Here is a 15,111-nt window from a genome sequence, read left to right as displayed (position 1 = left end):
CACCTCCTGAATCGCTGGGATTACAGGTGCACCACCATGCACGCTGCTAGTGCTAGGATTCCTAGATCAATGAGAACCTATCACCGCCACTGTCAAAGGGAAAGTGTCCCTGCAGCACCTCACACAAAGTCCCTTAGGGAAACAACAGTGTAGCGTTTCTAACCAGTGAATGGGATGAGGAAGAGGTGCATTCCCATCCCAGCTATTTTGGCTGGCACTGTCCCTCTGGTGCCCTGTCCTGGGAGCCCTGAGAGCAGGGCTGGGAGCTGTCTTCATCACCACTGTGTCCCCTGCATTGTCCAGCAGAGCCAGGCACAACAAGAGCACTCAGTGGGTGAACCAGCTGGCTGATCCTGAGCCTGCCTGTTCCAAAGTGGTCATTACCCCTCCCAGCAGTATGCCCAGAGCGTGTGTTGAGCCCATATTCCCAGATATGAAAAAGAATATAGCATTTACTTTGTCCTGTTTATTGGGGTGTTGTCGCAGGTGGGAGGCACAGTGAAGCCATTTTGCCTCTTAATAACTACCCCATCTAACAACTACCTCATGTATAAATAAGTATAAAGATGGTTAGTAGAAAAGGAGGACATGCCTCAGCCCTGGAAGACATTAGGGCTTCAGTTTAGGGAAGAGTTAGGTACCTGTCTTCCCCAGGCCCATCCTCGGGGGCCAGGAAACCAAAGTCATGGGTGCTGGCACACTGGGACTTGGGCTGTCTGCAGCACCCCAGGGTTCTGGAGTCTGGTTTGGGCTAGAATGTAAACCCAAGGTCGTGTCAGAAGCTGTACGCACTTGTACTTCTGGGCTATCCTGGCACTTCACTGAGTGGAGGGCTGGGATTGGGTGGGGTCCCCCTGGAGCAAGGCAGCCCTGATTCCCAGGGAGGAAGCTCGCTTCCCCTGCTTGGGAAACTCGTCCCTGCTGCTGCAGTCTGCTACAGGAAAGAGGAGGAAGTCCTGAAGCTGCAGCTGGTGGTTTGCGTCAAGGACCAAGGTCGTGGTGACCACAGTGCTGCCACACAGGCTGGATGTGGCTGTGGTTTGGATCTGCAAGTGAGCAGAGGCCTTTGAGGAATAGGATCCAGCAGAGCCATGGCAGGGCAGGATAGGTAAGCTGTGCCCCACCCAGCATTATCAGCCCTTGGGCAGCATCAGCAGGTGTCCCACGGTGTCACACCCTCGTCCTCTGTCACTCAGCATTTGGATGACTTCCAGCTGGATACTGGGCCATCACTCCCTCAGATGAACAGGCAAATCCTGTACTTCACCAGTGATTCTGGCTCTCGGGGGCACCAGAGATGAACCTGAGCAGGCACAAGGCTCAGCCAGGTAGGAGCATGAGGAGGTTGACAAGGAGGCAGTTACAGGTCATTCACGTGGCCATGTGCACTCTCTTGCCTGTACGCTTTGATGACAGACTTGTGATCTTGGGCAGTGTGGTTTAGCTGTGGCCTCTGGCAGCCCCTGAGAAGACATCTTGGCTAGTCAGGGGACCCAGTTCTCGTTCTGTTGACTCACTATGACCCTGAGGGGTCACACTCCTTACATGGCAAAGAAGCCAGGTACTGAATGGTCTCCCAGGGTCCTTCAGACCTTCTACACTGGGCTTGTGCTACAATACACCTCTCCCATTGCCAACCACAGGGCCCCTCAGCATCTCGGGGCTCCTCCGGCCAGACCGGCACCATCCAATAAACCTGGTAGCTGCTGAGTGGGTCAACTCTGGGTGAGACCCTGAAGGAGATGGATCAGGTTGTCCAGGCCCCAGAGGTAGCCATCCTCACGGTTGCCCTCGGTCCAGGGCAGCCTGTGGCTGAGTGTCTGGTGGTCAGGCAGGGCCACTGTCTTGCCAAAGTCTATCATCCAGACCTTGGCCAGGCCGGTGTGGTCATGCACAAAGAGGAGAGAGCTGCCCACCACCTGCCAGGGAAAGAGTATGGTTAGCTGGAGGAGTAGGCACTGCCCCAGGTCTGTTCCCTGACATCAGCAGGGCAGGGTGGTGACTATGAAACCTGGAGCCAGGCTGCTAGAATTCAGATCCTGGCTGGCTCTGCCACTTACTGGCTGTGCACCCTTGGGCAGGTATTTTAACCTCTCTGTGGCTCTGCTACCTCATACAAAACGAGAGTAATAGCATTTGCCTCAGAGATTATTGTACACATATGTTCACACACATGTATACACACCTCACATATACGTCTATACAATGTGTACTGCAATCTCTGAGGTAAACAAAGAAAAACTGGAAATCCCAATTTTGGCGTGAAGTCCCACATCTTAAACTGCAGCAACTCTTGTTTTTAAAATGTTAAGTCACCAGGCAAGGGAAACGAAACAAGGACAGAAGAGATGGGGTGCCCACGGCTCATCTTTGTGACTTCTGTGTAGGCAGTGACAAGAACAAGGGTGACATGACAATGACAGCTGGCACGTAGTGATGGTTTACTGTGGGCCAGACTCCAATGCATCAGCCCATTCAACCTTCACAACATCGACGTGGCAGGTGCTACTGCCGCTCATCCTAGAGGTAGGGTCACTGAGGCCTCCCAGGATGGCTGCCAGGCACGGGAGCCTAGGGAGCTGGGCTTTGACCGAGAGCCAGCCTGACTCCAGATCAGTGTTCGCAGTGGAGTCAGCGGAGTCAGGAGAGGTGGGCAGGGTGGCACTCTCATAGCTTAGCAGCCCTGGGAGGAGGGTAGTCCTGTTCCCGCCCATGTGAAAGAAGAGAAAACTGAGGCCTGAGAGTGTCAGTCAGTGGCCAGGGTCACACAGCAGAGACAGCCTTCATCTCCAGGCCACCTGACCCAGTCCATGCTCCTGACTGTCCCACCTCCCTGAAATCCCCTTCCCCAGGCCTCAGAGTGTGGGGCTTCCCTTTTATAACTTGGCCCCTGTCACAGTTTCCCCTTCATGCCTGGACCCCCAACCAAGCCCCCAAGCCCATGTCAACCAGGGCTCGCACCTCGTGCGTCTTGAAGAAGGGAGAGTTCTCCAGAGCTTCTCGAAGTTCTTCTAGGCGTGTCACATACTTTCTCTGAGTGTGAAAGGAAGGGTGTCCTGGTTAGCACAGAAGATCTGTGAGCCCTTTGTGAGCCACCTTGAAATCTGGCCTTGTCCTGTACCCTCAAAGGAGTGCACACACACTAGTCATGCAATACAGAGTGCCATGGGGAAATGGGTGGGGGCAGGGAGCAAGGGATGGGATTCATCAAGGTGACACAGACAAGAGGAGGCAGATTACATGAGTACCGCCAAATCCATCAAGAGGTAGTGTGTGCTTTCCCCTTCCCTTGGAGCCAGGCTTGATTATACAATATGACCTACTTTGACCAATGCGACATAGTCATCCTGAGACCAGGCATCAAGAGACCTTGTACTTTTCTCATTATCTTAGCTCCCTGCTTCCAAGGAGAGAAGCAGCAACAGATGCCAAGTCCTGAGCTAAAACAGAAGCCACGTCACTGGAGAAGCTGGCCTTAGCCAAGCTACCAGCTACTGTAGACTGTAAGCAAAGTTGGCCAGAATCAGCCAGACCCAGCCGAAAGCCAAAGACCACTGACTTGGAAGTGACAATAAATGGTAGTTGTCTTAAACAGCTACACTTGGGTACATGGGCATCCCACTCACCAGGATTCCATGGTCCCTGTCCACAAAGTCCTCCAGCACCTTTGTCACCTGCTCCAGTGCCTGCGTCTTCTTGAAGTTGGTGTTGCAGGTGCCATCAGCTTTCTGCAGGGTAAGGGGTAACTGTCAGGCTGCTTCCCTCCCACCCCCGACACCAAGCAACCTCGGGCACCTCCCGTGGCTACCGGTCTGCCTCCAAGCTCGCCTGCTGCTTGGGGAAAACCAGCCACCTGCATGATCCAGTACAGCCCAGCCCCACGTCACACTCCTGAGCAATCTGTCTTTCCAAGTCTAACCATGAACCTCCTGGTGGAGCCAGCCTAGCAAAGCAGCTTTTAAGAGGAAGGGACCCAGGGTTATGACTCTGCCACCGCCCAGCTGGGTGGTCTTAAGCAAGTTACTTCACCTGCCTCAGCACTGCACCCCTCATCTGGAAAGTGGGAACTGTGTCGGAATTTACTTCCTAAAGCTGATGTAAAGATTTGAGGGCACTGGATGTGTAAGATCCAAAGCACATAGCAGCAACGAATGAGGCAAATGTTACTTTACATATTTGAGAGGGTGACAGAGAAGTCATGCTGGGATACATTCTACTGCACTCAGCCAGGTACTGTGTGGACACTGCTACATAAAGTTAAGAGGACAGACAAAGTCAGATGAGGGAGACAGTGAATGGTACCAAACAAAGAAAGATGAGAATAATCAAGGTGACTGGGTGGGGTGGCGCACACCTGTAACCCCAGCTCCTTAGGAGGCTAAGACAGGAGGATTGCAAGTTCGAGGCCAGCCTCAGCAACTTAGAGAGGCCCTGTCTCAAAAAACAAAAAATATGGCTAGGAATGTAATTCAGTGTTAAAGCACCCATGGGTTCAATTCTTGGTACCAAAAAAGAAGAAGAAGAAGAAGGTGTAGCCAGGCACAGCAGCACACTCCTGTAATCCCAGTGACTTGGGAGGTTGAGGCACGAGGATTGCAAGTTTGAGGCCAACCTGGGCAACTTAGCAAGACTGTGTCAAAGTAAAAAATAAATATAAAGGGCTGGGATGTGGCTTAGTGGTAGAGCACACCTCAGTTCAATCTGCAGTACTACAAAAAAGAAAAAAAGATAATGAAGGTGTTTAGGGAGGTAAGAGGAGGTTAAAAGGGAACCCTGATGTAGTGAGATGGAAATTAGAGTTTCCCTGAGGAGGTAGAAATTAAAAGAATATAGAAAAATGATGGAGAATCAACCAGGGCACCCACAGAAGGAACAGGACTGGGATGTAGCATAGTGCCAAAGCACTTTCCTCATATGTAAAGCCCTGGGTTCAATCCCAGTTCCAAAAAACAAAAAAGAAGAAGAGAGACAGAACAATAGGAGGAACAGCATTTCTGGCAGAAGGAACAGCATGTTCAGAGTCCCATGGCAGGAAAAAGCAGGACCTTTCCAAGGAAACAGAAATCTTCCCTATGGGGCTGGGGCGATAGCTCAGTTGATAGAGTGCTTACCTCACAAGCACAAAGCCCTGGGTTCAATCCTCAGCACCACAAAAACAAACAAAAAAATCTTCCCTATGGCCTGAAGGTAGATAAAGAGGAAAAGAGAAATAAGAGATTCAATTTAGACCTAAAGAACACTATGGGCCATGGAACTTTCTCCTGAAGTGCTAGAAAGCCACGGAAAGGTTTTGAACAGGAAGATGGTGAGGTCATATTTGAAACTTAGAAAGGCAGCTCAGGCCAGAGGATGCACAGCAACAGTGAAGAGAGTTTTGTCATCTCTTGCAAAATTACCCAGGCATCTAATCTTTGACCCAACAGTCCTACTTCCAGAAACCTTGTCTTCAGCTAAATCTACATACCTGCAAGATATCTTATGTACAAAGTGATTCATCAAGGCATTGTAATGACAAACAAAATGGAAACAATCTAGGTGTCTGCCTATAGGAAACCATGACACATCCAGAGAGAGTGACACAGCTGTAAAGAGGAAGGGAGGAAGGGACAGGGCGAGGAAGGGGAGGCTCTGTGGAATGACACAGAAAACTCCCAGGATATCATCACTGTTCAGGGAAAAAAGCAAAGTGCTAATCAGTGTGGGGACAGAGGAAAATTTAGGATATATTTGTATTTTCAGGAAGAAATATAGACAAAAGTGGTTCCCCATAAGCAGACAGGAGAGTAGGATGAGAGGATGAGCGCAACAAAGCTGGGAGGGAGGATTCTCCTGTGTACTCATGATGTCTTGACTTCTGAACTGTGTGAACAGCTATTCAAACAATTAATTAAAAAAAAAACAGGAATGCCAGAGGAAGAGGAAAAGCCTTCTTCATAGCAGAGGAGAAGGGCTCCCTCTCACTATTGTGTTGGAGGATAGATCACAGCGAGCAAGTCCCAGGAGCCCAGAGAGGCTAGGGCAGAAGAAAACGGGGCTAGACTTGAACATGGTCATGGGAAGGAGAGGAGAAGACAGCACCAAGCAAAACGGGCTCTGATGGACGCAGGACAAGAGAGAAGTGGGGCCTCTTCAGTTCTGACCTTTCCATCCTCTGAAGTCCCCCATTTTCCCTCCAGATCTGCTTCTTTCCCACGTCCCCTGACACCAACATTCCCTAAGAATCCCAGCCTCGAGTCTCATTCCAGGCCCTCTACTGACAGGCCAGCCATCTCCTGGCCCTCACCTTGATGCCTTCGATCCGGAAGCCCAGGGTGGAAGTTGAGCTCATGGTTTCCCTCCACTGCATGTAGCGGGGCTTGGTGACTGCGCCCTGGGCATGCTCCTCAGGGGTGGGGGCCGCGGGGTCCACAGCCACCATCTTCTCATACATGTCCTTCCGGGGCCGGGGCCGTTCTCGCGCCTTCACCAACTCCTCTTCCAGGTAGGTCCTGAGCACAGAGAGGATGTGGCAAAGGAAATCATGAAGCAGAGTGGGAGGGTTCACACTTCCCGATATTAAGACATGTTGTAAAGCGACAGCGTGGCCCAAGACTGAACAAAAAAATGGCCAGAAACAGAAGAGAGTCCACAAACAGACACATGCATGTATTCACCCAGTTTATGACAAAGAAGCCACCGCAATTCAGTGGGGAAAGGGAAGTCTCTGCAATTAATGGTTCTGGCTCAATAGAATGTCCACATAGAAAACGATGAACCCCAACTTCTACCTCACACCACACAGACACTAACTCTCTATGAATTGCAGCTCTAAATGTGAAAGTTAAAACAATAAAGCTTGCAGAAGAAGACAGGAGAATATTATGAGGATCACAAGTCGCCTGTAATCCCAGCAACTTGGGAGGCTGAGGTAGGAGGATCACAAATTCAAGGCGAGCCTCAGCAATTTAGTGAGATCCTGTCTCAAAATAAAGAGTAAAAAGGGGTGGTGATGTAGCTCAGTGGTAGAATACCCCTGGGTTTAATCCCCAGTTCTACCAAAAAAAAAAAAAAAAGTACTTCTGTTGATAGAAAGTTGGATACCCCTTTGTATCCAAATGCTTGGAACCAGAAGTGTTTCAGATTTCAAAGTTCTTTTGGATTTTGTAATATTTACATAGATGTGCTGATAAAGTTTCAGGTTTACAGAGCATTTCAGATTTCAGAGTTTTGTACCAGGAATGCTCAACCAGTATCAGGAGAGTGAAATAGGAGAATTAGAAATATATATATATATTATATATAATATATATTATGTGTGTATATATATATATATATATATATATATATATATATACACACACAACAAAGGTCTATCCATAATATATAAGGAATTATAGATCAAGAAAAACATGGCTGGGGATGGTGGGGACATCTGTAATTCCAGTAACTCGGGAGACTGAGGCAGGAAGATCACAAGTTCAAGACCAGCCTCAGCAACTTAGTAAGGCCCTAAACATTTAGTGAGACCCTGTCTTGAAGTAAAAATAAAAAGGGCTGGGGATGTAGCTCAGTGGCCAAGTGTATGGGGTTCGATCCCCAGTACCCAAAAAAAAAAAAAAAAAAAAAATCAAGAGCAAAAGAAAGAAAAATGGGCAAAAGATCTAATAGACACTTTTTTCTTATTTTTTAAAAAATGTTTTTCCTTTCCCAACTTTATTTTCATTATTTTATTTATTTTTATTTTTATTTTTATTTTTGTGCCATGCTGGGGATCAAACCCAGGGCTTGAGCATGCTAGGCAAGCTCTCTTCCAGTGAGTTACATTCCCAGCCTCTCAAACAGGCACTTTCTAAATGAAGATTTCAATAGACAATCAACATATAAAAAGGGGTTCAATTTCGTTGGTTGTCAGAAAAATAGAAATTAAAACCACAATGGAATACCACTACACACCCATTAAACCTTGGCACAAAGACAGAGCAACTGGAACCATCATACGCTGCTGGTATTGAAAACTGACTTGGCCCTGTTTTCAAAAATTCCCACCACATACTCTCTACTCCTGCCCCAAGGCAGTCCCAAACCCCACCTGCTGCCCATTTTGCAGTCCATGATGGAGGGGCCCTCAAAGTCTGCCAGCAGATCTTCCATCTGGTTGAAGGCCTGGCCATCCCGTTGCACCATGCCATAGTAAGCTGGGACAAAAGGCCTCAGGGGGTCTCCCATCAGCTGTTCCAGGCTCTGCTGCTCACATTGACAGAAACGTTTCAGAATCCGACCATCCTCTCCTGCCTGGAAATTCCCTATGGGAAGCAGGACCAATGAGAGGGTCAGAAACTGGATCAGAAAGAAAATCCCTGCCCACCCCCACTCCCATCTCCCTGTATGCATCAGATCCAGGTCACCGACATTTTGTGTGACCCTCCTGCAATGCTGTCTGTCTTCCTCCCTGTGACTCGTTCAATCTTGGCCAGGAATGCTTAGGGAAAGGTCTTTTTCTGCTCTGTTGCTTAAAGAGAATCCTACACACAGCAGGGTGTCCTCATTTGGTTTGTAATTTTGGGTTGTGTGTTCATGATCTACTGTGGGAATTCTGTGAGATCTGAGTTGAGAGCATGACTTTCTAGAGATCTACATTTGCTTCTGCCTGGAGTCCCCAGGTGCTAACGACCAGAGTCTCCTTAATTTATTTATTTTTCCCACATTTTTTACTGGTTTAAGTTAATTTATAAATCTGGTGTTTCCTATACCATAGATATTATAGATCAGAATTCCAAATTTCAAAAAAATTTCCAAGTTTTTATTGTGACAATCTGTATTTTCAGATTATATTTTCCAAAGAGGACCATGAAAATATCTCCTGTTCTGCCTAAGATATTTTACTATCTGGCCCTTCCTAAAAGTGCTATGTGCTAGGCACGGTGTTTCTATGTACTGCAGGCATTTGCTAGGTCCTGGGGGAAAACCACGTGGCTGCTGTTTACTGAGGGTCCCCTATACTCTGAACATGGGGAAAGAGCAGGCAATGATAATTTGCATTTATGAGGGGTCTGCATCCCCATCTCTCTCTATGTTTTGTTTTCGTTTTGGGTACTGGAAGTGAATCCAGGAGCACTTAATCACTGAGCCACATCCCAGCCCCTTTTATTTTTTATTTTGAGACAGGGTCTCACTACATTGCTTAGGGCCTTGCTCAGTTGCTGAGGCTGGTCTCAAACTTGCGATTCTCCTGCCTCAGCCTCCAAGTTGCTGGGATTATGTGCGTGCACCACTGAACCCCAAATGTTTGGGTTTTAACTCTTGTTAGCCCTGCAAGGGAGTCTCCATGTTAACCAATAGGGAAATTGAGGCCCAATAAAGGAGAGTTACATGCCCAGGGTCACCCATGAAAAAAGAACATAACTAAGATTCAAACCCAGGCCCACCCAACCCAGAGTTGAGGTCCTACCACCCACCAGAATAATAGAATCACTTCCGCACTGACATACAAATGCCCAGTCCCAGGCTCAAGTGTTTTTCGTAACAGCCCCATGAGATGGGGACTGTCACCAAGCCCATTTTATAGGTAAGAAAACTACCTATAAAACTACCAGGCACCTCCACCCAGCCCTGCCAGCCCACGGACCCACTCTCACCAGCATGTCCGGAAAGCTGGACCCAGGGGTAGTGTTTACGGAAGGAGACCACAAAGGGTGAGTACTTCAGAACCGTCTTCAGCTTCTTCCATGGCTTGCTCTGTGTGGGGCAGAGCGAGGGTGGGATCAGGGCCAAAGCTAGGCAAGAACAGGCTGCAAGGGCTACCACGATCAGCGGTCAAGGTGGACATGGGGTCTTGCCAGGGCCAGGCGGCTTTGTGGAATTGCTCTTCCCAAGCTTGCTGGGGGAAACCCCACTTAATTCCGCAAGCATGAGATCTCCAAAGGCCTCAGCAAAGGTGGGGGAAAGCCCCTGTCTCTCTGTCTTCTGTCTATCTTTGTCCTTGCCTTGCGTAAGAACAGGCTAGGCTTTGTCACCGTAACAACTGCCAAATCTCTTCCCTGCCCCAAAACACACACTCCCAAAACATGGAAGCCCCAAATTAGGCCAGATCTTCTGGGGCAAATGATAGAGGCAGGAGTGAACAGATGGGGATGATCACAGAGGAAAAAGCAACAGTGACAGATGACGTGATGACAGAAGCAGAGGACAGAGACAGACAATCACGGGAGCTGTTCACCATAGCTCCAGCACTTCCCCCTTCCAGAGATGTCCCTGTCCTCTTGAATTGAGGTTATTGACTTGCTTTGGCCAATAAATTGTGAGCAGAAGTGTCATTTTGGATGGAAAACTTGAGAGTCAGTTCAAAGAGTGGACAGAAAAATGGAAGCTCCTTTAGTCTGGGCCCCTAAGTGAAGGGAGCATGGAACAGAGCCCCCTCACCCACCATGAACCTGTGGCTTTGTGTAGGCTGAACAACAAAAACCTCTTGTGTTCTAAATTACTCAGATTTGGGAACTGTTTGTTACTGCAGCAGATCCTGATTTACCTTACTACCTCAGAGACAGGTACAGAATGGCTAAAAGAGAAATATGGAAAGGCAAAAAGACAGACCCAGATACAAAGGAATGCCAGAGACAGAAAAAGATGGCAGAGAAAGAAAGAGCAAGTGTGTGAAAAGAGAGAAAGACAGAGGGAGAGACAGAGCAACAGAAAATCAGAGAGGGGCTCGTGGTTTAGTTCAGTAGTAAGGCAGTGTGATATATGCACAAGACCCTGGGTTTGATCCCCAGCACTTCAAAAACGAAGCATTCAGTTGTGTCACACCACCTTAACCAACACCCCCCACCCCCACACACAAACCAAAATACTCCAGAGAAGGCAGCGGAGTGGCTCATTCCCCTCCTATCTCAGAGTCAAGGGCATGTTCTCCCCCACCCCTCAGAGCCCAGCTACCAGGCAGGCATCTGACAGCAGTCAGGGTGTTGGATCCAGGAAGGGCTATTCCCTCTGCTGGAGAGGAGGTGATTAATCAAAGTTCCTGTTTACTAAGCACCTGGTACATTCCAGGCACAATAACAAAGACTCAGTGTGCCATACCCTATTTAATCCTAAAAACACAACCCCAGGAAGATCTTTGTCTATGTCACAGAGGAGGAAACAGAGGCTCAGAGAGGTGAAACCACTTGCCTAACATCACCCAGCACAGTGCTGGCATTCTGGCTCTCTGACCCCACCACTCTAGGGCTTATTCACTGCACTCCTGCTGTACAAGCTCATGAGGGCAGGGAGCAGGGTGCCATGACCATGACTGTCCCCAGCACATGGCCTGGCAGACAGCAGGCACTCCAAAAACAAATACTGCTTGAAGGTTAGTTGAGACTGCTTTTGTGTTTTGTTTTGTTGTAATGACAAATAGATTGAGCATCTTCATCTTTCTTCTCCACACCCCACCACCCCACCCCTGGCTTTTTTTGTTTTTTGTTTTTTCCGCCCTCTTTCTTTTATCTTAGGTCCAAGGGTTAATCTGAGCTTTCTCAGAGGTTTCATGAGGATTTCAGTTCACATGCCCTCTGCTCCAGGAAGCCCTCTGATGCCCCAGGTCTGGCCAGTCATGCCCTCTAGGTACCCGCAATCCCCTGGGCTTCTGCCATCCCAGCCCTGATCACTCTATCATTAGGAGATCAGTTTCCCCCACTGGCCTGGCCATGGGAGCTCCATGAAAGAAGTATCTTGGTCACTGTTCTGTCTCCTGCAAAGGCAACAAAGGACCAGACATACTGTAGGAGCTCAGGGACTGACTGCCATCAGATTAGGAAGACAGGATTATGGGAAGGCAAAAAGGAAGGAAGGGTGCCTTTAAGGTCTGATGGGATTTCAAAACTGAGCGAGAAGGAAGCAAAGGCATTCTGTGCAGTAGGAAGAGCTTGAGCAATGTGTGGAGGCAGGAAAGCAGCAGGGTGTTCAGGGGACACTGTGTACTTAGGCTTAGTTACAGCAGAAGGGTCAGGAGGGGAGAGGGATGCAGAATAGAGGAAGAAGTCTGAGACAGGAGGCTCTGAACACAGCACTGAGCTACTGAAGGCTCTGGGGAGCCCCCGGGACCCCCAGCAGGCATAGAGCAGGGAAAGCATCTGGTCAGAGCTGGGCCCCAGAGGCAGCTTCTGGAAAGATAAGGAAAACTGGACATAGGAGAGTCTAGTAAGAAGGCAAATTAGGGACAGATCCACACACCACAGGGTTAAATGACAGGTTGAAAACTCAGCTAGAACTGAGTTAAATACTGGCTCTGATTTGATTTAGCCAACCCTAAGCAAGTGATGTCACCTCTCTGTGCCTCAGTTTCTTCATCTGCAAAATGGAGGCCATAATGATCCTGATCTTCTAGTGCTGTTGTGAGGATTCAAAGAGGCAACACAAATAAAGCACTTAGAATAGTGCCTGGTACAGCTGGGTATGGTGGTACTCACCTGTAATCCCAGTAACTGGAGGCTGAGGCAGGATCCCGAGTCTGAGGTCAACCTCAGCAATTTAGCAAGGCCTTAAGCAACTTAGTGAGACTCTTGTTTCAATATATTTTTAAAAAAAATTAAAAAGGGGGAGACAGGGAATGTGGCTCAGTGGTTCAATCCCTGGTACCAAATTCAAAAATAAAAAAAGAATAGTGGCTTGTACACAGGAAGGGCTTGAATCTGTACAGTACATGGTCTCCTGGGACAAATGACTTTCCTTCTCTGTGCCTCAGTTTCCTCATCTGGGGGATAACAGTACTATTTACATAGAGGCTGCTCTAAGGAGTAAATAAATGAGCTAATGAGCAAAAAGCTTAGCAGAGGGTTGGGCATGAGTGAGAGCTAACTACTGTCATTTTTGTTGATATTATTATTATCAGTCACCCATTTCCAGCTCAGCTGTGCTGAATGCCAAGGAGATGAGAGGGCAAGCAGACAAGAGCAATGGCAGAAAGCCCCGGAGGGTCAGCTCTTCTGCATGAGCACCAGCACGTCCAGGCAGGTCTGTTTCTTACAGCTGTGGACACGTGTGTGAACACGTCCCTAGGAGAGGCATGTGGGGTGAGGGAGGCTCAGGGCAGACTCCAGTCAGTGGCCCCAGCACAATGGGAGGACCCAGCAGGCAAGCTGTCGAGGTGGACTGTGGACTGTGCTCCCAGCCCCACGTGAGGCTACAGCTTCACACCTGTGTCTCCTCTGACCCTCCCTCCCTGAACCTGCCCTGCCAGCCCTTCTGATTCACCAGGGGAGAACCGCACCCAAGCTGGGAGTGAGGTTGGAGAATACAAATAAGAGTCTGCAGGAGCTCCTTAGGGAGCTGGGGGACAACGGGGAGACCAGGTGGGTCCCTGGTTGAGACAAGGATTCCTGGAGCATCTGGGGTTGAAACAGCCCTTCAAGAATCTGATGAAAACTGGAAACTCAGTATAGTCCCGAGGGTAGGGAAGGTTCTCGACCCCTTAAGAGAACCACAGAATCCAGACTAAGACATTTGGGGAGGAAAGTGAACTCTATGTCTCTATCCCTGTGTTCTTCAGATGGAAGAAGAGACGCCCCCAGAGGATTCAACAGAAATCATAAAACCTTGCTGCAAAATTATGTGTGCACATACACCCAGAATCACACAATGGTACAATTTCAGGAGTTTCTGAGACCCATGAAGTCAGTCATTTGTTGACCCCAGATCTAGAGACAAAGGAGGAAGGGGAAAGGAAAGAATATGGACTGGGGTGCCTGGAGTGGGTTAGTAGCTTGGAGTCAGAGGGAGGAGATCAGTGCATAGAAGAGGTGCCTGGAGATGAAATTGCTGACAGGTGGAGAACATCCCAAGCAAAGACTGAGGGGCGAGAGGTGAGGGATGTGGCTCAGGAGCAGAATGGGTCCCACTCACCCCAGACCTATCCTCAGGATCGCTGGTACCTCCGCCCCCGGCCACCAAGTCATCCTCAGACTCGTCGAAAGAAGAGGCAGAGGAGAAGCCACCACTGCCCCCCTCAATTCGGGAGGGAGGTCCCATTGGCTGAGCCTCTGGTTCAGGGGTTTCGGGGGTGATGATGAGGCGGGGTACAGGGCACAGGGGGCTACACTCCAGGTGAGGGTACAGGTGAGTCATCAACTCCCCACGTTCTGGTTCCTCTAATGAGCCATCTTGGTTGGACTCCCCCAAAAGACAGTCTGCCTCAGGTACTGTTTGGAGACCATCAGTGCAAGGCTGTGTCCAGGTTGTTTCAGTATTCTGTTGTATCCAAGAGCCATCAGCGTGTGGTTCTGTCCAGGAGCTTTCAGTATCCTGTGGTGCCCTGGAGACATCAGTGTACACTTCTTTACGAGAGCCATCAGCACTTAGTTCTGTTGAGGGACAGGCTCCCTCTGGGTGAGTCCGGAGGTTGGATCTACTCTTATGGGTCCAGAGGTTATCAGCCCAGGGCTTGACCCTCTCTGGCTGGGTCTGCCACCCAAGTATGTCTAGTTCTGTCCAGGGCTCATCAGTCTCTGGCTGTGTCCAGAGGCTGGCCCTCTCTGGCTGAGACTGGAGGTCGGATCTGTGAGGATCAGTCCAAAAGTCATCTGTCCCAGGCTCTCTCCAGGGACCGGCCGTCTCCAACCCTAACCAATGGTTGCTCCTTTCTGGATGTGTCCGGTCCGGCTCCGTGTTTTGGCTGGGCCTCTCGGTCTCTGATCCTAGGCCAGCTGCTTCAGGCTCAGCCTGTCCGTCTGTCCAAGATTTTGTCTGCGGGCCATCTGTCCCTAGTTCAGATCCAAGGCCCATCCTGTCGGGCTCGGTGTGCAGGCTGGACCCCTCAGTCCACGTCCCGGGCCCGCCCCCCTCAGGCCCCGCCGCCGGGCCCCCAGCGCCAGGCCCTGGTCGCTGCTGTCCTGGCTGCCGCCGCCGCCCCCCTCGCGGCGCCTCCAGCCCCATGCGGGCCGCCGCGGGCAGCGCCCCGGCCTCCGCCTCGTTCAGGCTTCCCCTACACGGGCAGCGCCTCATGCCCGCTCCCTGGATTCGGGCTTCGGCCGGCCGGCACCTCCTTCCCCTTTAAATCCTGCGAGGGGTGTGGCTGGGGAGCCCCGACTCGCGGGTTCCGGTCCACAGAGCTCAGGCCTGCCCCGCCACGCAGGGGTTAACCGATACTCCACCTCCAGG

General features: G+C 49.9%; 1 protein-coding gene across 1 annotated transcript; it reads right to left on the bottom strand.

Moving 5' to 3' along the window:
• Positions 1-943: 943 nt before the first annotated feature.
• On the bottom strand, positions 944-15,088 carry ITPKC (inositol-trisphosphate 3-kinase C). Its single transcript, XM_079117399.1, has 7 exons — positions 13,858-15,088; positions 9,615-9,714; positions 8,069-8,282; positions 6,284-6,488; positions 3,627-3,728; positions 2,962-3,033; positions 944-1,919 (listed from the first exon to the last, which is right to left on the bottom strand). The coding sequence occupies exons 1-7, from the start codon at positions 14,953-14,955 to the stop codon at positions 1,716-1,718; spliced, it is 1,995 nt and encodes a 664-aa protein (XP_078973525.1). The 5' UTR covers positions 14,956-15,088; the 3' UTR covers positions 944-1,715.
• Between the last annotated feature and the right edge of the window lie 23 nt (positions 15,089-15,111).

The sequence above is a fragment of the Sciurus vulgaris genome (assembly GCF_902686455.1).
Source record: "Sciurus vulgaris genome assembly, chromosome: 17".
In the NCBI taxonomy this organism is placed as follows: Eukaryota; Metazoa; Chordata; class Mammalia; order Rodentia; family Sciuridae; genus Sciurus; species Sciurus vulgaris.
The sequence above is the reverse complement of the archived record's forward strand: the minus strand, read 5'-3'. Positions and strand labels throughout refer to the sequence as shown.

Excerpts from the sequence above, each read along its gene's own strand:
- ITPKC (XM_079117399.1), bottom strand. The coding sequence starts at position 14,955 with ATGAGGCGCTGCCCGTGTAGGGGAAGCCTGAACGAGGCGGAGGCCGGG. Across the intron at positions 9,715-13,857 it reads ATCCTGAGGATAGGTCTGGG|AGCAAGCCATGGAAGAAGCT; the intron begins GTGAGTGGGACC and ends TGCCCCACACAG. Across the intron at positions 6,489-8,068 it reads GACTGCAAAATGGGCAGCAG|GACCTACCTGGAAGAGGAGT; the intron begins GTGGGGTTTGGG and ends CTCTGTGCTCAG.